General features: G+C 38.4%; 1 protein-coding gene across 4 annotated transcripts in view; it reads left to right on the plus strand.

Moving 5' to 3' along the window:
* The window catches only part of USP6NL (USP6 N-terminal like), a 123,444-nt gene that overhangs the window by 42,098 nt on the left and 61,122 nt on the right, over positions 1–20,224 (plus strand). For 3 of the 4 annotated variants that reach the window (XM_051635590.1, XM_051635595.1, XM_051635571.1), the window contains 2 exons: positions 17,437–17,510; positions 19,373–19,455. In XM_051635590.1, the coding sequence (XP_051491550.1) occupies positions 17,437–17,510; positions 19,373–19,455 (157 nt within the window). Of the gene's footprint in view, positions 1–10,560; positions 10,759–17,436; positions 17,511–19,372; positions 19,456–20,224 lie in introns of those variants that run through there. The other variant, XM_051635580.1, reaches the window with a different exon arrangement.

Here is a 20,224-nt window from a genome sequence, read left to right on the forward strand (position 1 = left end):
AAATTGTCACTTCTGCTTCTCAGGTCTCGGAACGTGTTCTGTTACCAGAAAGCAATTACACAGGTCCTTTCCTCTTCCCTGTGTGTACAGATTGCAGCGTCTTGACCCAGGCCCCACTGGTTCTGCTGTTCTTCATCAGCCCTGACATTCTGGCTGTTGTGGCTATGGGTTACAGCCTTTGCTTTCGTCCACAGCATCGGAGCAGGTGTGGACCACTGAAAATCTCAGTAGCTTTTCATTCCCACTAAGGATTTTTAATGTGGTAAACGCTGATTAGATGGGTTGCAAATCTATGTATTTGTCTTGTGCCTTCACTTAAACGCCTCAAAGATCTGCTTGGTTATCTGAAAAAAATATGACTTAGTGTTGGAGCCTGTGATTCAGTCAAATGCCATCTCAACTCGATAGCACCTGAACAGTAATGGCTGTTTGTGATAGTGTTTTAATCAGAGAGAGCTTCCCCATGCATCTGACTAATTTTTCAGAGAAACCTGTCAACAAAGTGTGCCTGAGATTACTTGAATTTTACCCTGAGATTAAACAGCCTATCGTACCTCTGGTACAAAGTACTGATGCCTTCTACATTTTATAGCACATTATCACAATAACATGAACTGTTGGTCCCTGTTGTCAGTTTTTAGGTTCGATGTGCTCTTCCAAAACAGTGAGTGTTGACAAGGGAAGAGTATGTGCGAGTAATTTTATAGTGTTCAGTAGTTACACCCCTTGTTTTTTCTATGCCAGGGAATAAAGTGAGGTAGGGAAGAAGAATAAAAGAGAGCAGAACTTCTAGGCTAAGTACAGTAAAGTTTGTACTTGTGGCTAACACACACCAAAAGCTGTTGTCTTTACTGTGATTTATATTAAAATAAACTTGCTCTCTTCCCCTAGATTCAATGTAGGCTGGGTTCTTTATAAATTGTTGCAAGAACTTCTTGTGATAACAAGAAGTTTGCTGTTAAGTTAACCAATTCCAGAAAATATTAGAAAACAGGATAAACACCTGGTAACTTTCACTCACATTCAGACTTATGTGATGACAGTTAACAACTAATTGAACTGCAGAGGGAAGAACTGATGAAAGGCTGTTGGATTTTCGTAGAATTTGAGGCCACTGGATTGATAACTCTTGATCCTTCCAAAATGCTGTAACTGAAGCAATGTTTGTTACAGTCAGTTTCTTCATTTTGTATCTTACCACTTGACCTTTTGGGAATAATTTTGCAGAGATGATTCCTTGTTGTGTACTACATTACAATTCCTGGTTTCAAGGAGGTACTTTGGTTTTGTTTATAATAAAATCAGAAATGCAAAGTTGGGATTCTAAGGTGTGCTGAAGAAATGTCTTCAGTGGTAAGGTAAGGGGGAACCAAAATTCATAACTAAGGTACATTTTTCTCCTTTGCAAGTTACTTTGGGTTCAGCTTCACTGATTAAAATTTCAGGCTTGAACTTGTTGAACTTTGATGTGAAGTTGTTGAATTCCAGCATATGTTGTGCCTCATGGGAAAGTTACCTGTCTGACCACCATGGCTGTATCTTTAAGTAAAAAAGAGGATTTAAAGGTAATTTAGGCAGACCAGGTGCTTTGACCAGTAAGTTTTGTATCTGTAGCTGCTGGCTGTAGCTCAAAGCTATCTTCTTGTGAGGAGTTGAGTTCTGATGTTTTGTTGATGTCTGGCTAACCAGTCAGGCCTGTCATTCCTGGTCTGTCCAGGCTGCACAAATGAGAACTTGAACCCTCCCCAAAGCGCTGAATATTCTAGCTGCTTGTATGCAAGCACAGTGCAGACAGTGGGTGGATCTATATTTAAATCTCAACTTGTGCTTCACTGAGTACAGCTGTGCTCTTCCTCTTACTCTGTAGTAGTGAGGATGGCCTGTGTCTGCCCTTCTTTGGGAAGACTCTGCAGTTAGTCTGCTTTTACCAGCTTACAGGATGCTTGTTTGCTGGATGTGGCTCCATGGGCTCAACAGAGTCTTGCCTATTACTGTGGATTTTGATTCTGTAAGGGATGTGAAATTTTCAGAGGCTGAGAGCAATCTGGAATGAAAGAGGTTATTGAACAGGACTGAAATCCATAAAAGGCTTCATTTGTGTATTATTCCAGAGCTAATCCTTGTAACTTGGAATAGGTGTTGCCAAAGTATTGTGTCAGTGTTCAGATTAGATTAAGTAGACTTTCTTCTGTGTCTTGAGTTCAGAAATGCTTCTGAGCCATTTCAGGTCATTTTCAGCTGAGATTTGAGAGTCTGTGACGCAGATTTTTCTGTTGTGTGTTGTTTTTTTTAAAAAACAGCACAGTGGTAAAAAAAAAGTAGATCTTCATTACCATCCTTACTGTATCATTGACTTAAGCATTAACAAAGAAATAGGTTTTTTGCTTGTTGCCTCTGCACAGGGCCTAGTCAAGAATTAACCTTGTGTTTGTCTTGTGGCAGAAACTTCCTAAGGTCTTTGCAGCACGTGTTTGTAGCTCTTCATCTTGCATCAGTACTGAAATAAAAGTATTGATTTTGAGGGAAGTGGCATTGGAAACTTGGCAGTAGGTTTTTAAGTGTCATTAAGGTACCTCATTGTTTCTAATCTTCCTATAAACCAGTAAAAATAAATTATTAATAATATGTCTGTTAGTGCACTGTCCTGGTTTGAGCCAGAATGAAGCCAATTTTGCTTTTACTGATTTATTTTTTTTTGTAAGCTTTCTTTTAACTAGCACCAGAGTGTTCCAACTAATACTGGTAATGGTGGAATGTTTTTGTAACTGCTGGGTCTCCAAGGTCACACCTTTACTCTGCTGGCTCAGACACTATGGGGAGATCTATGACCAACCCCATAGGAGGCTAAGTTAGACAGACAGCAAAATTGGCCAGAGATATTCCATTCCATATATCTACATAAGCTCAGAGGAAGGTCAGAGATCACAGAAGACAACTTCCTTCTTTCTTCTTCTTCCCTTCTCTTCTGTCCATGGCTGGTGCCCGGGGAGGACTCTGTCCATCCAGCACCCTCAACCCCCAGGCTTGAGCTCTCCTGACCCTCATCACTCTGCACTCTCTCCAGCAGCAGCTCTGGGGTTTTTTGGGACTGTTCACAGCTAAGGAGATGCTGTGGGAGTTGCTGGGGGTGGGGGGAGGTGAGAGGCTTTTGCACATATCTGAACACATTTGTATGTAGTTGTATATATTTTCTTGCATCATTAGAGTTTAATTAAATCTGTGTAGTTTGGTTTTCAATCCAGCCAAGTCTCTCTCTTTTTCTCTCTCTCCTTCCCTACCTGGGTGGGAGGGGGAGGGCGTTGTTGAACCCAAGTCAAATGTTGACATACACTGATTACTAACGTAATTGTTTCTGTGCAATAGCAGAATAAATTTTATAATCAGTGTCTGAAGTAAACAATGTATCCAAAGAATGAGCCAAATGGTACATCTCACTCTGATCTATTACTTGAACAAGTAGATGATGTACAACCCCTGTGGAGAATTCTCTTCTGATTAACTTGTGTTATCCTTTGAAAATGCTTTTGTTTGAATATTTTATTTTATTTTTGTTACCCTATACTACTGCAGCCTTGTGCTTCCCTGTCAATGATAATGGGATCTCAGCATTGTCTGTGTTTAGCTGGTATCACCCCAGCAGAGATTGTGGAAAAAAAACCCCAGTCTTCTTTGCCAGACTGTACTAAGTTTTATGAATAGATTAAATCTGAAAAACAATTAGGTGCTGTATCTAGAAAAAAATAATTGAAATAATGATGGATATAATGTAGCCAGAAGGTTTATCTTGGTGTTTTGTGGGTTAAGATCCACAAAGTTTGAGGGGTGAATTTTTTGTTTTGTTTTAACCAAACCCTGGAGTTTTATATTAGTAACTGTTTTAGCTGGTGCAAACTAAGTGGATGCAAATTAATTTGTACTGATATTGCTAAATACCAGTATGACCAGAACCTGATGCCAATTTGGTGGGTATGCCATTGGGTTCTATTGCAGCTGCTCTCCATTGTTTTCCTTTGCCTGGAGGCTGGGACCCAAAGAGCACAGGACAGCCTTGAAGGCCCTAATTCCTGTTTTGCATGGGAAATGCCATGGCTGTTTACTTTGTTTTGTTTACCAGTCCTCAGTCAGTGAAACTGAAAACAACAGGAGCTTGTCTGTCACCAACTTCCTTTTCTCATAACAAGGATGAAGAAACTGATAGCATTTTCTTCCCCAGTTTCTGCTGCTGCTCAACAAACTTTTTTACCCTTCATTTGGTTGTCTCTTACTTCTCCAGCCCTTCCTATAACCACTTTATAAACATAAGAAGGATGGATATAGGGTTGCATGACGTTTAACATAATTTCAGATCTTCAGAGGGGATTTTTGTCATTTTTTCTCTCTCCCAAATTTAATTTTAGTTTTTAATTAAATGAATGACAGATATTTTAAGTAGCTGATTACTCAGATCTTTCGAAGCAAATCTACTTTGCACTGTGTAGACATGACTGCTATTCTAAGCAGGAAGGTATCTCAGTTTCCCTTCATGTCTTTCTGTGGACTTACTCAAACTTATCATAGTCACATAAGTCACTAAGAGTAGGTTTAGTGTCATGGGAACTTCTTGGTGCCATTCAGACTTTTCATAGGATTTGCTTAGAGGATTCTGTTTGTACTTACGGTTTTAGTGCAGTTAAAATGTTGATCTGCTGAAAAATGAATAGCTCAGTTGCTGAAGAAAACTGTTCAGCTATGGTAAACTGAGCTCTAGCATGTAACCCAGTATTTTGTGTGAAAACACTTTTAGTATATTAAGTTGATAATTAAAGCTTAATACAGAAGGGCCTTGCAGCTCCTCTGTAAGGGTACTGTGAGTTTTTTCATGGTTCTTTCAGTGTATCACTGTGGTGGGTGGAGTGACACCTTGCATTCACACTCTGTGTTATGATCACAACAGCCTGTCCAGGAGCCTATAGTAACTAGTGCAACCTGAATCTGGTGGAAAAAAGCAAGAAATGCTTGTTCATCCTGCCAGAGCTTTTACATCATTCAAGATTTTAATTTCCTGTTGCGTATCGGGGTGGAACTGAGCTTAAAACATCAAAATAAATCCTGAGATTTCCTCTTGCGGAGGCTGTGCCTGGATAGGCAGAGAATTCACTCTGTGTGTGGGAGACTCAAGTTGAAGTGTGGACAGAGGCTGAAGACTAGTTTTCTCACACTTCTGGGGAAGAACTAATCCCTGGGTGCCTCGTGATCTGTCTTCCAAGAGAAGACAGCAAAAGATTGGAAGTGTGTGTGCAGCTGGTCCGTACAAGCTGGTGCTATCAGTAGCTGCTCATCTGTTGCTCGTTTGCAAATGCTTCCTTTTCCGTATCGCGCAAGGTGCGAGGAGGTTTCAGCAGCGTGTTTAACTGAGCAAGAATGTAGTGTCAGCCATTAGGTAATAGCTTGTGGTCACTGGGCAGGTCCAGGGGTGTTTCTTCTTCCCCATGAAGCTGGTAAAGTTGTTATCCTGCCACTTTAAGTCAGTGCTGGTGTTTTTCTGAGCTGACTTGAAGCTATTTAGTTTTTCTAACTGGCAGAACAACATCTAATACAAAAACAAAACCCCTTTTCTTCCTGTTTTTAATCTGTTAAATTGACCGTGTAATTAAATGATGAGTTGGACTGTGTGTATGTCAGAGTATTCAAAGATTGTCTGTGTAGAGGAGCAAACCTTTTTATGTTAGCCAGTAAAATGATAAAAAGATAGATTAAATTTGTGTACCTAGAGAACTTCTGTAACTTCTCTAGCCATAGAGGAAGAATGAAACAGGTGCCTGAAAAATAAGAGCCTCTTCCAAAAACTTCTTCAGAGTATGCATGGGTGTTGTTTTGGTGATGCTTTAAACTGGAAATAGACTTCACATCATTAATGCTGAACTTTGTAATTATGGTTTGCTCCATTAATTTTGACTAATGCTGAGATAAAAATGATTAATAGGGAAACTTAACATAATTAGTGCAGTGTGACATCTGACTACTTACATTTAAGTCTGTTGATGTGGGAAGCATAACTCTTCTTATGAAATCTTCTGGCTTGTGTTAGCATCTAAAATATTAGAACATTTTACTGTTTAAATTGATGCTGCAAATCTTAATACTATGAAACATTCACGGTCTACTACTAATGAAGATGTACAACACAGGAAATCTGAAATTATGTCCAAAAAAAGTTCTTTTAACTTATGTTGCTGGGAAGAAGGATTTTTATGTTTCACCCTGATGTATGGCATTGGGAAAACTAAGGGGAAATTTATTGCAGAGAACTGTTATGTTCAGTCTTGCTGAAAGATTGTTTTGCTTGTATGTTTAGTAGCCTGTCACTGTTAAAAGAAGTATGAGTGGCGTCAGTGTGCAGAAGGGCTATTTCAGTTTTCTAAAGCCTTTGGGGACTGCAAATATAATGTACTTTAAAGTACAAGGGATCAAAAAAAATGGCATTTTGAGCTGAATTTACTTATGAAGTTGTAACCATTATTTGAAAAGGCACCAGTGTGGGAAGGATTACTTGACTTACATTAGGTTGAGGGTAAAATTCCTGAAATATTCCTGCTTTTTATTTGCCAATATTGCTTCAGTGGTCAAGTGTCTGTTCCTTACCACATAATACAGCAGCTGATTTACAGCATATTTTATTGAGACATTAATTATAAAGGCAAGGACTAGTACTGGGAAAGGTCATGGATTTCAAGGGGAGTGTGGGAGTAATACTCATGGGCTGTAGATGAAAACAGATTCCATGTTACAGCAAGATCAGTTCTAGCCAAAGCAGGAGTTCCGGGAAATTTAGTCTTTGGTAGAAGACTGTAAAATTATTTCCATGTAGTAGGAAACCTCCTGTCTTTTTCCTTGAAGACTGTGTCTTTGTTGTTTCTTTGCTGCTGGGTTATGAGGTGCTGCAGTAAACAAGGCTTTCTCTTATCTCGCTGAACAGTGAAAATGTAAATCTGCTCTGATAACCACTTGAGCAGCTGCTGAAGTCAGCATAGTGTTTACATCTTCTTAAAGATGAAATGTATAGGTGAACAACCACTTCGTGATGGTCATGATGCTGCCCTTTCATAGCAGTGAGGAAAGAGAAAAATAGTAACAAACTAGTGAAAAGGCCAGATGCCTCCTACACCCTTGGGAAGGAGAACAAAGGATGACTTAAGCTCAGACATCAGACATGAGCTAGTTGTTGCACAAGTCAGACCAGTCTTAATGTATTGGCAAGCCCCAAATTATACCCAGCCCAAGTCTTTACGTTTTGGTCTGTTAAGAGCTGCCATAGATGCTTTGGATTGTGTTGACAAGAGTCTTGAGCAGGGAGGGTGGGTTGTATGTTGTGGTTTTTATTTCTCGTTTTCTCACAGTAAAGTAACATTGTTCAAAATTGGGCTTACTCTTTTCAGTGTAGCTTGTCACAAATTAGCAATTATTGTTTCTTCTGGCTTGGCAACTGATTTTGTTAACCTTCAGCAAATTAATTATCTTTTGGCTCATGACTGCGCACACAACACTTTGTAAAATGGAATTACAGTAGAACCCTGCCAGTTCTTGTCGCTCCTCTTGGTAACCCTTGTGGTAACATTCATAAGGCTTAATAGTGAGGTGATGACATGAGCATTCACACTGCAGCTTCCAACGGGGTTAGTTAGCAGGCCTGGCTGATAGGAATGATTTAATTTTAAGGTGTAATTATTAATATGAAATGCACACAAAAACCAGTTGCCAGTTAAGACTAAGTGAATGTCCAAGCTGTGTTTTACTAGACTGTATTATTTTGCTGTTTTAATACTGGTTTATTCTGAGTTTTGTTCTTTTAGAGCTCTATTGAAGTAATATGTATAAGGAAGGCTGTCTTCTTAAAAATAAAGTTATAGGCATATTGCAAAAAGTGATTACTATCAGTAGTGTTCATGTAAGACCTTTAGTGAATTGCAGCTTAAAAGCAAGATAGTAAGAGTAGTTGATTTAAATTCTTTGCAATATATATTAGACTCCTAAATTCTAATTTCATGTTTGACACAGGCTTCTTCTGTGGCATATTGCTTAGCCAGGCTGCCTTGGTTTTCCTGCTCTTGTTTTTAACCCATTTGGAATTTTTTTAACACTGCTTTGAGATAGGTTTTAATAGAAGTCAATTCTACTAATTTCCAAAATGACCATTTTCCATTGGTGACTGTGCAGCATCTCGTAGGAGATAGTGTAGAACTGCAAGTATTCTGCTGTCTTGAAACTTGGTTTTTCATTAAGATGAGAGTTCAATTGTGTTTCTTTAGGCAAGTTATATCCACTCTTTCATATCTTCCACCTCCTAATGCTAGTCCTTGGGCAGTAACACTACAATAGATTCTACTCTGAAGAAATGCTGATTATCTTTTTTCAAGGAAGAGAGAAGTGGTTGTATTTTGCTGCTGGAGTGGGGTTTTTTTGGGCAGAGCACAGCTGAATATATTGATTTTAGATATAGTTTCACACTGTAGTGTTTTTTTGTTGTGTTTTTTTTTTCCCTCCTGAGTAGGGAAAAATTTCATTTAACCCAAATCTTCCATTTTCTCTGTGTATGTCTATACTTGACAACACTGACAAAAATAGACATCCTAAACTTGAAAACCAATTAAAGATATAAGAAAAATATCCATCTAATATCTCTGAACTTATTGCTGCCTGAGGGTAATGTGTGGCAGAAGAGTATGGCTGGTGTTAAAAAGCAGCTTTTTTTAATGGAATTGTTTTGGTAGGAAAAGACCCTTAAGATCAATTCCAACTGTGAACCCAGCCCTGCCAAGTCCTCCACTAAACCATGTCCCTAAGCACCACATCAGGTGGTGTAGTTATCTGTTGAGAAAGTTAACCTGAAACGAGCACTAGTGTTCATTGTGTGCCAGTTCTTTTTGTCTTCCCCACAGATATACTCCCAGGTAAGGAAACAAAGTAGTTGGTTTTACAAAACCAGTTCAGAGATTCTGTCATGGCAAAAATGGAAGGTGATTTTTGGACAGCAAGAAGATTACTGCTGTGTGTATAAAAACGTCAACAGCAAGAAAATTCCCTCAGAAGTGGCAGCTTATCTAGTGGTGGATATCACACTAGCTTAGTCTAAGTTCATACTGAAAACCATAGACTAAACTATTAACACCTGGGTTTGGGTAGGCTCCAGGGGTAGTAATCGGTGGTAAAGACAAAGGAGCTGCTGCTGCTTCTGAAATGAGCTGCTGCTCATTTCCAGGGTCAGTCCTGTGTCAGGCGATATGGGGAGGAAGAATAAAACAATTGAAGGAACTTTTTTTTTTTTTTAGTCCCTGTGGAAAAAAGACTAGTCCAATGCACTTAATGAAATCTGCTGTTGCTGGCATTTTACCACTTTTCAGGGTGCAAGGAAACCAGAGAATTGTTGATATTGGAAGGGACCTTTGCAGGTCATCTGATTCAACCCCTCTGCTCAAGCAGAGCCACAGCTGAGAGCCACAGAGCTGATTGTCCAGGCCCATGTCCAGATGGCTTTTGAATATATCCAAGGATGAATACTCCACAACCTCCCTGGATAACCTGTACTGTTGCTCAGTCTCCCTCACAAAAAATGTTTCCTGATATTTAGAGGGAATTTCCTGTGTTTCAGTTTGTGCCCATAGCCTCTGTTCCTGTCACTGGGCACTACTGAAAACAGCCTGGCTCTGGTCTCTGTGTGCCTTCTCTTCAGGTACTTATGTCCATTGGTAAGATCCTCCTGACCCTTCTCTTCTCCAGACTGAACAGTCTCACTGATCGTCTTTCTGTTGGCTTCACAAAGTGCTGGAAGCTTAACAAAGACCAACAAGCTATGTCTGGCAGGATGTGTGCTCTGACTTGCTCAGCTCAAGAAATGAAATTGGCTGGCCTCTGGCTGCAAGCATTCCATAGCAGCAGACATTTTGCTTGAAAGAGCAGGTGTAAGGACTGAAATCTATGCAGGAGAATGGCTTGATGTGTGTGTCCTTGAATATTTGACATGGAGATATGTTTTTCAGTTTTTGACAATGCTGAACGTATACCAGATTTCAAAATACAGATTAATTCGACCAATATTAAATCTGGAATTTTTATGCTTTCATCAGTGAAAATATTCTTGTCAATTCCTTGACATCCTGAGTACTTCAGGTCCCCAGGATACCCTGAAAAATAAGGAAGTTTAAAATGAAAAGTATATCATGTAAGCAGGGAATGCCAAACAGAAATCTAAACTGTATTTTTAGGGTTACTCAATTTCATGGTTTCTTAAGTAATAAGCCAGAAATAGGGTCCTTCAAGCTGCATTTCTAGTAAGTCCCTTAAGTATGATGCTTTTCATGCAACACTTGGTAAATACCAGTAAGAATTCCTACTCAAGAGCATAACAGTGATGTGTTACAGGAGCTGTGTTCTCTGAGGCTGTTTGTTCAAATCCTCTTGTTTATTATTAGCTGGAATGCAGGGCTGTGGGCTGGGGTGGAGAACAGTAGCATGGTGCCTGCATGACACTTTTTACTAACAAATGGCATCTTTGTTTGGGTCTCTGCAGCTCGTGTAACTGTCCAGAGGCTATGTCTTGAAAAAGGAGCATGTGTCTAGTGGCTTGGTTATGTGAAACAAATGCTGCAAGTGGAGGAGACCTTTCCCCTGTTCATTTTTGATAAACTGATTTTAGAATATGGTCTAGAAACAAACAGATTTACTTCATGAAGACTAAAACAGAGCTTTACAAGGACTGGGTAGAAAATCATGATCTAAAGACGGGTAAAATGGCATTTTATTTTCTGTACTGGTCTTTAATTGTTTGTCATGTGCTGTGTTACTTCTCTCTCATTTTGGATTAGTGATAACTCTTGAATTTTAAACACTTAGTACTATTATGGTAGATAATAATGTTTAATGCTGGACGAAATGTAGCTCTGGAAACACTTCCTGAGGAAGTATTGCTATGTAAAAGGGATTGCTTTTCTGAATGTAACTATTTCACTTATATGTTAAAAGTTCTCTCTTCATGAAGAGAAAAATAATATACAATGAATTATGCTTAATGTTTTATGTTCAGAGCACGTTTAATATCTATGTGCAGGTATTTACCAAGATTTTTCCTTTTGAACGTTGGCAACCCATAAAAAATATTAAGGATATTGTCATGGCTTTTATTTCAATGTTTGTGGGAATGAACTGGAAGGTAAATAAACAGCCTGGGTATTAAAGGATCTTTCTGATATGACCAGAGACTTAGAAAATGTTTCATTTATTGCTCTGATATGTTTTGTGTTTTTTTTTTAATGTGTAGATGTGTAGCAGCTGGTGGTAGTGCCTGCAGACAGGAATTTGTGCCAGTGCAGCTCTTTGTGCAGTGGAATGTGTAGTGTGCAAACAAGCAAGAATTTGAGTGAAGTGATGGAAAACAAATTAACATGTTCCAAGTCTTTGGAGGTTTTTAGACTGAGTACGTATCATGGGTCGAAGGACAAAAAAGGGAGAAATCTTTCTGGATTATGGGATAAGATTACTCAGTGTGTTATTAGTATACTGACCAAATTGGAAAGAGGCATTATTTACATTTATGACATGTGTGAGAGGCAATTCATTATGCTACTGGTAATGCATAACGCTGTCATGTACCTTGTATCTACACACTCCTGTGATCCATGTGAAGAACGCGTTGAGGCTCTTGGTGGTCCTCGTTTTGTGCTGCCTTGATGAGGAAGCTAGTGCTAGGTATTCTATCTAACTAGGCTTTTTTAGGATGGTTTCAGGGAGATGTCTCAGTAGTGAGTTAGAGTCACCCCAAAGATCTCTCCCATAGGTATGACTACTTTTGCACAGGCCAGAGTTGCAGGCTCAGTGGATTGCAGATGAAAATCACCTTTTAAAATCCTGTGGCTTACTGTTTTGCAGTTCTGCAGCTGAGCAGAATTAGAAACCAGGCAGGATTCGGCAAACAGAGTTCAGACTAAAAGTACTTAGTAAACTAAAAAGAGCAGAAGCTTTTCTTGTGGGAAATACCAGGATTTAACTGTCTTTTGTCAATTTCTCACTCAGCAGCAGCTCAGTTTGGTCAGGCCTTGCAATGAAAACCAGGTGTAACTATGGGCTGTTTGTGCTACAGTCACCCCTGAGCAGGAGCAGCTGAGCTGCTGCCAGGCTGTCACAGGCTGTTCAGCTGCTCCTTGGCCACTGGAAATACAAGGGATAGTGCTGCTGCCTGTTCCCACTCATTTAGTTTGAAGAGCCAGTTACTGCTGGGGCTGAAAGAGGGATCCTCAATGTTTATCTTGCTAATTTAAATTAATACAAAAAAACATTATTAGCAATTTTATTTATTCCTTTTCTTTGCCTTCCCACCCACACCCTTAAAAAACCTGTACTTTTGGTGAGTGATGGGGGATCTTGGATCACATGATCTCTGGTGTCTGTAGATGCCTACATGTACAGCTACTGTGAAATAGAAGGGAGAAGATGGCATGAAGGCAAGATTAAGGAAGGATTATTTCTTTTTGAGTTGGATGAAATCTGTCAAACACTAGTTCTGTATCAGTACTTGTTTCTTGCGAAAATAGCTATCCTTGAGAAAATTTTTTAATAGCAAGAATTTAATTTTTACATCTATCTGTAGGACACACCCTTATCTTCTCTTTAATAGTGTTTATCTTTACTCAGATCTGTCGTTTTGCTGTTAAATATATCACGTATGGTAGTTGGTCCATACCAGTTAGTCTTGCATTTATTGTAGAGCAGAACATTATGTATTTTTTCTTTGCATAATGTCTATTAATATCAGCAGTTCCTCCACTCCTCAATTTATTGCACTTGCTTTTCTTCCTTAGGATTGGAAGAATCTGGAATTCTGGAGAAGTAAACTGTTCTCCCCAATATTCCTTGCAAGCTGCAAGGCAGTTAGAATTGCAGCTACTAAGTAGGAACTGGGAGTTTCCAGTTAGTTTATAAGTTTAAGAAGCCTGTTTATTGTAAGTTTTAGGAATTAATTTTAATTTAGCATGATGTTTTTCAGTTTTTGGATCAATTGACTGAACTGGACAGAGGTTTGAAATGAAAAAACCTTCAGCTCTAAAAATGTGGGGTTTCATTTTAAGTGTGATGATTATGATGCACACAGAGACCACCTAATAGTAGGCAACACCCAGAATTGCTCTGTAAATTTGAGAGTACTAAGTAATGCTGGCATCTCCAGATCATGTATTTCCTCTCTGAGAATAAGCACTGTAGACTAATTAGGATTGTGTGCTTCTGTAGGACTAGTTTAATTTTTTGCCTGTGCTACTCACATTTCTTACGTGCTATCACCTCTTTCTGTTCTGAAGAAAGTGTCTTTTTGGATTCTTCGATAATTGGTGGGCTAAAGAGAGAGTCTTATTATGGTGACAAAGGAAGAAAGCTTGTACTGATGCTAGACAATGCTTTCCTCTTGCTTTTCAGGGCTGATGGCAGTCTGCAGGAATCTAATTTATCAGGCCTGACTCTTTAGCAGTTTAAAATCAGTGAGTTGCAAAATGAGGCCAATTCTAGTACCCATCCTTAAGTATACTTTTGAAAGTTTAAATTCAGCAGTTTACTAATCACCTCAGCAGCACGGACAAATAAGATAATCTGTCTTCCAAGGGTAGCAGAAATGCAGTAATCTGATTGTTGAGTCAGTCCTTTTTCATGCCATCACAGACTGGGATTTTCTGTTTGATTTTCTGTAAAGATAGTTCAGTCCTGTGCTTGCTGCTTTTCAAAACTTACACATTTGTAACATTTGTAAATATAGAAAGCAGGTCAGATTGACAGTGATAAGGGACAAAGACTGTGATGGGGGTTGTTATATGTATCAGGCCAACTGTTCAGAAAATTTTCTTCCTGGCCTTCCTTTTCATGATTTACATTTCTCAAAAGCTACATGTGTGACAGTGTTGATTGGCAGGGTTTTAATCAAGCTCATTGTACCTTGTAAGCCTGACCAATTTTGGGGGGGACTTATATGCACTGTGTACCATCATTGGCAGATTTTATCACCAGTAATTATACTTTTCTTTTTAGTTCATTGATAATATATTTTCATAAGTTTTTAGTAAAAATCAGTTTTCTGTACTACTGAATTGACTGTATATTAAAGTCAACATCATCTGAGATTGCATGGTTTCCAGTATAACATGGTGTTCATAATATGTAATGCTAACTTTTAATTAGAAAATTTAATCATACTTTTTTTTTGCATCATAAACTGCTTTCAGTGAGATAAGACTTACTGGATAAAACTGGTAAGATTTTTGAATACGGGTTACTTGTCTTTCATTTCATAGTGATGTAGTGATGTATTTTTGTGCCTAGAAAGATAGTTCCTGAAGAATTTTTTCTTGTTCCTGTATTTAGCTTTTACTTTATCAAGAATAATAGTGTTTCTTGAAGATATTTAAATAATTCCTCCTATTAAAAAAATCTTATTTTATGCTTATGTCCCAAAACATGACCTCTTGTCCCTGTCTGAAGATGTTTTCTGGGTTTTCAGTATGGATGGATCAATGCGACATTAAACTGTCTTAGTGCAGCTAGAAGGTTAAGATGATTCTGGCAGAAAGTGAAGGGGATTATTTTACAGTCAATGAATATGGTAATTTCCACACTAAATGTAATTGAATTGTCATGAGGCATAGAACCTGCCAAATTTGGTTTCATATTTTACTTATGCAGAGGAAAGGAAGACAAGCCATGGTCACTTCTTCAGTGTAAATCAGGACTCAGTTTCTGGTGTAAATACAGTTTTGAATTCTTGTAAGCAAGGGCTTAAACTTCATTTCAACTTCCACTGCTGTGCGGATTTGAGCTGGTTATTCCATCTGTGTTGTTGAAGAGCATGTCTATTTGAGTATAGTTTTATGCTCAAGTAGCATTCTATTTTTAAAGTTCTGTTAATAAAAAAAAAATCAACTTGTTACTCCTTGAATGTATTGACCACTATGTATTAAAATATTGACTGCTTACTATTTAGCCACACTCTTTCTCAAAGCAAATCTAATCTTTCTTTTACTGTGAAAAAATGATAGGATTTTTTCCCCATTTCTTGAAGCCCAGCAGTAGTCCTACTTGAAACAAATAAGCTTTTCTCCCACATCTGTCCATTGGAGAAGTGAAGATAAGGATTGCTCAGCCCTTGAATTTTCTGAAGGAGTATCAACTTTCTAAGTAAACATAAAGTTTACTTTTAAAAAACCTGTAATTTGCCTTCTATAAAGACTTATTCTAAGGACAGGTACCTTTGTGTCTTACAAAAGAAAAGGCAATTTAATTTTGATTGTGGTTCCTTTAGCTTCTCACTTTGAAAGGAATGCTAAGCTTCATCTACTACTTTATGTCAGTGTAGATTTGGTAGCTTTAGTGGACATTGTCAGTTTAGTAGGCATAGTGTGTCAACTAGCAAAGGATTAAGAAATGGATTGTTATAATTGTGTTGGGAATATACAGTGCTTGAATGTGCTTGGAGTAGTGTGGAGTTCAGTCTGTGCCCTGGTGTGGTGACAGTGCTGGGGAGGGGCTCTAGAAAGGCATGGCTGTTGATGTGCAAGAGTTGTGTATTGGTCAGTGTTCACCTAGGCAGATCGGTAAGAGTCCCTCAGTCACTATAAAACTGCAACAGAAAAACAAACCTGAGACCAAACTACTTTGTGTCTTTCCATCCACTTTAAGCTTAGGAATAAAGGTGGATCCAGCACCTGGAGAAGCAGGAGGAACACTGCACTGTTTGGGCAACACCACAGGCAACAAGAAATAATTCTACTTGCTGCTCATCTGACAGGGAAGGAATTATTTATCAGTGTTATGGCACAGAGATGCAAAACTTCCAAATATAGCAGATATAATTGTCAACTGTTTGTTTCTTTCCCCCTCCCCCCAAATAATTATGTAAATAGATGCCTAGTGGTTCTGGAGCACATTGGATGGAAAAAAATGACAAAGCTTTCTAATAAATAGGAGCAATATGACTGGTGACAAGCAGAAGGGGGCAGAATGAGGAAAATGGGAGTGTAACTTCATAAGTAAAATCTTTAAAGCAGCAGCCAGATTTTCCATTAGGGAAGTTTGGGACAAGCATCACTGTTTGAACTTGTGTCCATGATGGGACACATTGAGGTGCTCTCTTCATTCCCCTAAAGAAACTTCAAGTGAAAACATGCAGAGACCACCATGCTAAGTCTCTAACAGATGGCTTGGAAAGCCACCTTGGCACAAATTCTTGTCTAAATATCTTAAGAAATAAGTAGGTACATTTTATTGAAGAAGTAATGGGTTTAAACACAGAAATGCATTAACAATGTTATATGATAGAAAAATGTAATATCTGTTTTTCTATTTCATGGCCCAGATGGTTGAAGTTCATTATGTTGCTGTGTACTAAATAGTGAAGAAAAACCACGTCTGGAGTTATTTTTTAAGTGTGTGCTTAAACTATTTTAAACCTTTTTAAAGCTTGGCTTTATCTAGATTAATTGCTATTTAATAATGAAAACAAACCAACTCTTGAATCTGTCACAAACTTATGATTGATAAAAACTAATGTCCCTAATTTATTTGAAACCATAGTCACATTTGGGTTATTGAAGCATGTTACGTTATTGAATATGAAAAGCAGCATCTTTCTTATTTTTCATGGTGCCCTTTTTACATTCCTGTCCATGTTCTAGAGGTGGTTTCTGCTAAGGGGACAATGCCAGGGAACCTAATTCTGTTACACAGTCTGTTAAACCTTCTCTTGATCAAACCAGATTTATCAGAACTTTAGTTCAGATACCACTGCTGTAGTAAACATCTGCAGCAGGCTAATGTACAATGTTTACCTGTGCATCTATTTGTTCTTGCTTGTCAACCTTCCTGTGGTCATATCTTTATGCTTATTCCAACTCTGGGTTGTCCAAGTTGCAGTTCTGATACTATAATGAGGTCTTTCTCTGTTCTCAGAGAAATAAGTCCTGGGCAATTTGTCAGATGGAGTTGTGCAGTGTTTCTTCAGCATTCATCAGTATTCTAATCCCTCTCTACAAATCCTGTAAATAGTTCACACTTTTGTTTTAAACCAGTACTGTATGTTCTGGCCTTTTCTGACTATGTGAATGTGGAATTGGCAACTAGTAGCTTCTACTGATTTCTTCAGTCTTTCAGTTGGTGGGTTGTGGCATACTATTTTTTTAACTTTATTGAATGTCTGCTTTGGAGAAAAATCAGGAACGTTATACCCTCAGCAGTTAGGATACCATCCAATAATTGTATTTTAATCTGAGCAGTATTCAAGACATGCACCAAGGTCATACTTTGATACAATTGTTTGGGCGTTTCTGCATCCAAGTGTTCTCTCTGAAGCTGAAGTTTGTATTCCAAGTATTAGCTGCAGTTCTTTGCTCACAAGGGAGACAATGTGAACAGCATTATTTTAATTCTCCACAGGTGCAGATGCTGAGCAGGATGCTGCTATCAAACTTGCCCAAGAACGAGCAGAAATAGTTGCCAAGTATGACAGGGTAAGTCAACTTGATAATAATTTTTATAGACATTTTATAATTAATCTTAGTAGTATATGTTTAAAAAATGAATCAAGATTCCCACTAGCTTTTGTCTCAAATACTCTCTGTAGTATTAATCTTCTGGTTTCATGATACACTGGCCTCTGGGTGAAATAAATTCTCTCTTCACAGGGGATATTCTGGATAATGACTCAACTTATTTTACAGGTGCATGGCAAGTTCCTTTGGGGGTATTTTAAGGTAGTGTAATGTATTAGAAGGAATGAAACTGGGATGTTTGAGGATGCTCAGTGTGTCTATGAGATCAGAAGGGCTCTTATTTTACTTTTTTATTTATATTTTGGTTATGGTAATAGAAACATTTAAATTATCAGACACTTAAAATATGAGTGAACAGCATTGTTTTTCAGAGTGTATGGTACTTGTCCCTGGGTACTCAGCACTGGAGAGGCCACACCTTCAATACTCTGTTAAGTTTTGAGCCTCTCATTGGAAGAAGTACGCTGAGGGGCTAGAGAATGCCTAAAGAAGGGCAATGAAGCTGGTTAAGGGTCTGGAGAACAAGTCCTGTGAGGAGCAGCTGAGAGGACTAGAGTTGTTTAGCCTGGAGGAGAGAAGGTTGAGGGGAGACCTTCTTTCTCTCTACAACTACCTGAAAGGAGGATGTAGTGAGGTGTTGGTTGGTCTTTTCTTCCAGGTAACAGGATGAGATGAAATGACCTCAAGTTGTGCCAGGGAATGTTTAGATTGGATATTTGGAACAATTTCTTCATCAAAAGGATTGTCAGGCACTGGAACAGGCTGCCCAGGGAAGTGGTGAACTGACCATCCCTGGAGGTATTTAAAAGCTGTGTAGATGTGGTGCTGAGGGCCATAGTTTAGTGGTGGGCTTGGCAGTGTGTGAGGTTAATGGTTGGACTTGATGATTTTAAGGGTCTTTTCCAGCCAAAATGATTCTATTCTCTGAGGAACTGAAGAAATACTCTGATCATAACCTTTTTCCTTGTAGTGCTTGTGAAGTAAAAGCTTGGCACAGAGTATGCCTAGAAGGCCGACACCTTATTCACTTATTCTTGTAATACTTATGGACTTCATAAGTGTCGTTGGAGTACTAAGCAATACACTTGTTTGTACAGTTCATGAAACATTTTACGTGCCAGACTTAGTGGTTGTTTGCACAGTGCACTTAAGTGAGTGGCTGTGGTTTTTATAATAAGGAAAAAACATGCATGTGGTTTGTGTTCTGAGTGGTCATCTCTCCACACCCAGTAGCCTGCTTCTAGCCCAAACTGGAAGAATATATAATGGAAATATACTTAAATTTCTGCAAGTCTTATGCAAATTGGCAATTGGAGTAGAGGAAGAGAACATGAAGGAGTGCTTCACTGAGGGAAACCTCAGTGCTGCCTTCTGTTTGACAGCTGTTGGAAGTCAGGACGGACCTTAGCTTGAGATTGTCCACGCTATGTGCTGTTGTCATGTGATGGTTCAGGAAACATGGACTATAGAAACAGACCATTGTGTAGGGACCTTGATGAACTATTGTGGAGATTAACAACATGTGAGATGATGGTGAGTCTGTTAAAATCAGTGGTTGAAATTTATTCTTTGTGTAGCAATGACCAAGAGATTTCCTGAAAAATCCTATTTCCTGAAAATACTGTTTGTAAGGCCTGGGAGAGGTGTGCTACTCTCCCGTTTCTTGGCTGGTCGGTTTAGGACTAGTGTCCTTCCCCTCCTCTACCCTACTACTAGTGTGCCCCAAAGATTATGCTTTGAGTGGTTAAATCCTGTCTTCTGTATCTTAGCTTGTTGTGTCATAAAACTTAATTTGGGTCTATTTTGATTCTTTCCTTTAGGGACGAGAGGGGGCACAGATTGAGCCATGGGAAGATGCTGACTACCATCTGTACAAAGTCACAGATAGATTTGGGTTTCTACAGTAAGTAGCTAACTTGAAAAGAAAATAAGATTAAGACTTTGCTACTATTATTATTTATGCTTGTTATTGTGTTGCCTATTTGGTGAAAGTATTATGTCTTTTAATAGCTCATCTGGAAACTGCTGTTTTAAGATTTGGGTAATCTTTCACTGTGCTTTTCAATTCAATTTCTAGCTGTTTTTTAGTTCTGTAACTTGATCCTGTGTAGGAAGCAAAAGGTTTTTGAATGTTTTACTTGGGAATGAAAATTGATAGTCTAAAAAAAATTTATTTCAAGCTGAATTAAATTGCAGATAAGTTTTGGTTTTAAGTAATAAGGTTATGTTTAAAGAAACTTGAAGTTCTTGGAAGGATTTAAAAAAGTTTTGTTATAATGTTGATCTTTACAAAAAATCCCAACATATACAAAGTTACTTAATGGTTGTATATGAAAAACTGTGTGTCCCAGCCTTTCAAAGGTAAATCTCATTTAACTTAATGTATTTAGTAACCTTACTGAAGTCACTGTTGATTTGACACCTAATGTTTCATCATGAATTAAAGTTGGATACCTGACTGGATTCTGGTATTTTATCCTTTATAACAAATAATCTGTGTCTTTTTGGCAAATAAGGATTAGAGTATTAAATTGTTTTAGGACTTTCGTGTTTGGCAGATGGAAATATCCAACTTGTATACTAACTATGTAGTTTTTTAATATTGGCAGGGGGAGGGGTGTGTGTATTTTGGTGTTGGGGTGATTTTCCCCCTCATGTTTTATAATGTCATT

This window comes from Apus apus, chromosome 1 (genome assembly GCF_020740795.1).
Source record: "Apus apus isolate bApuApu2 chromosome 1, bApuApu2.pri.cur, whole genome shotgun sequence".
NCBI lineage: Eukaryota > Metazoa > Chordata > Aves > Apodiformes > Apodidae > Apus > Apus apus.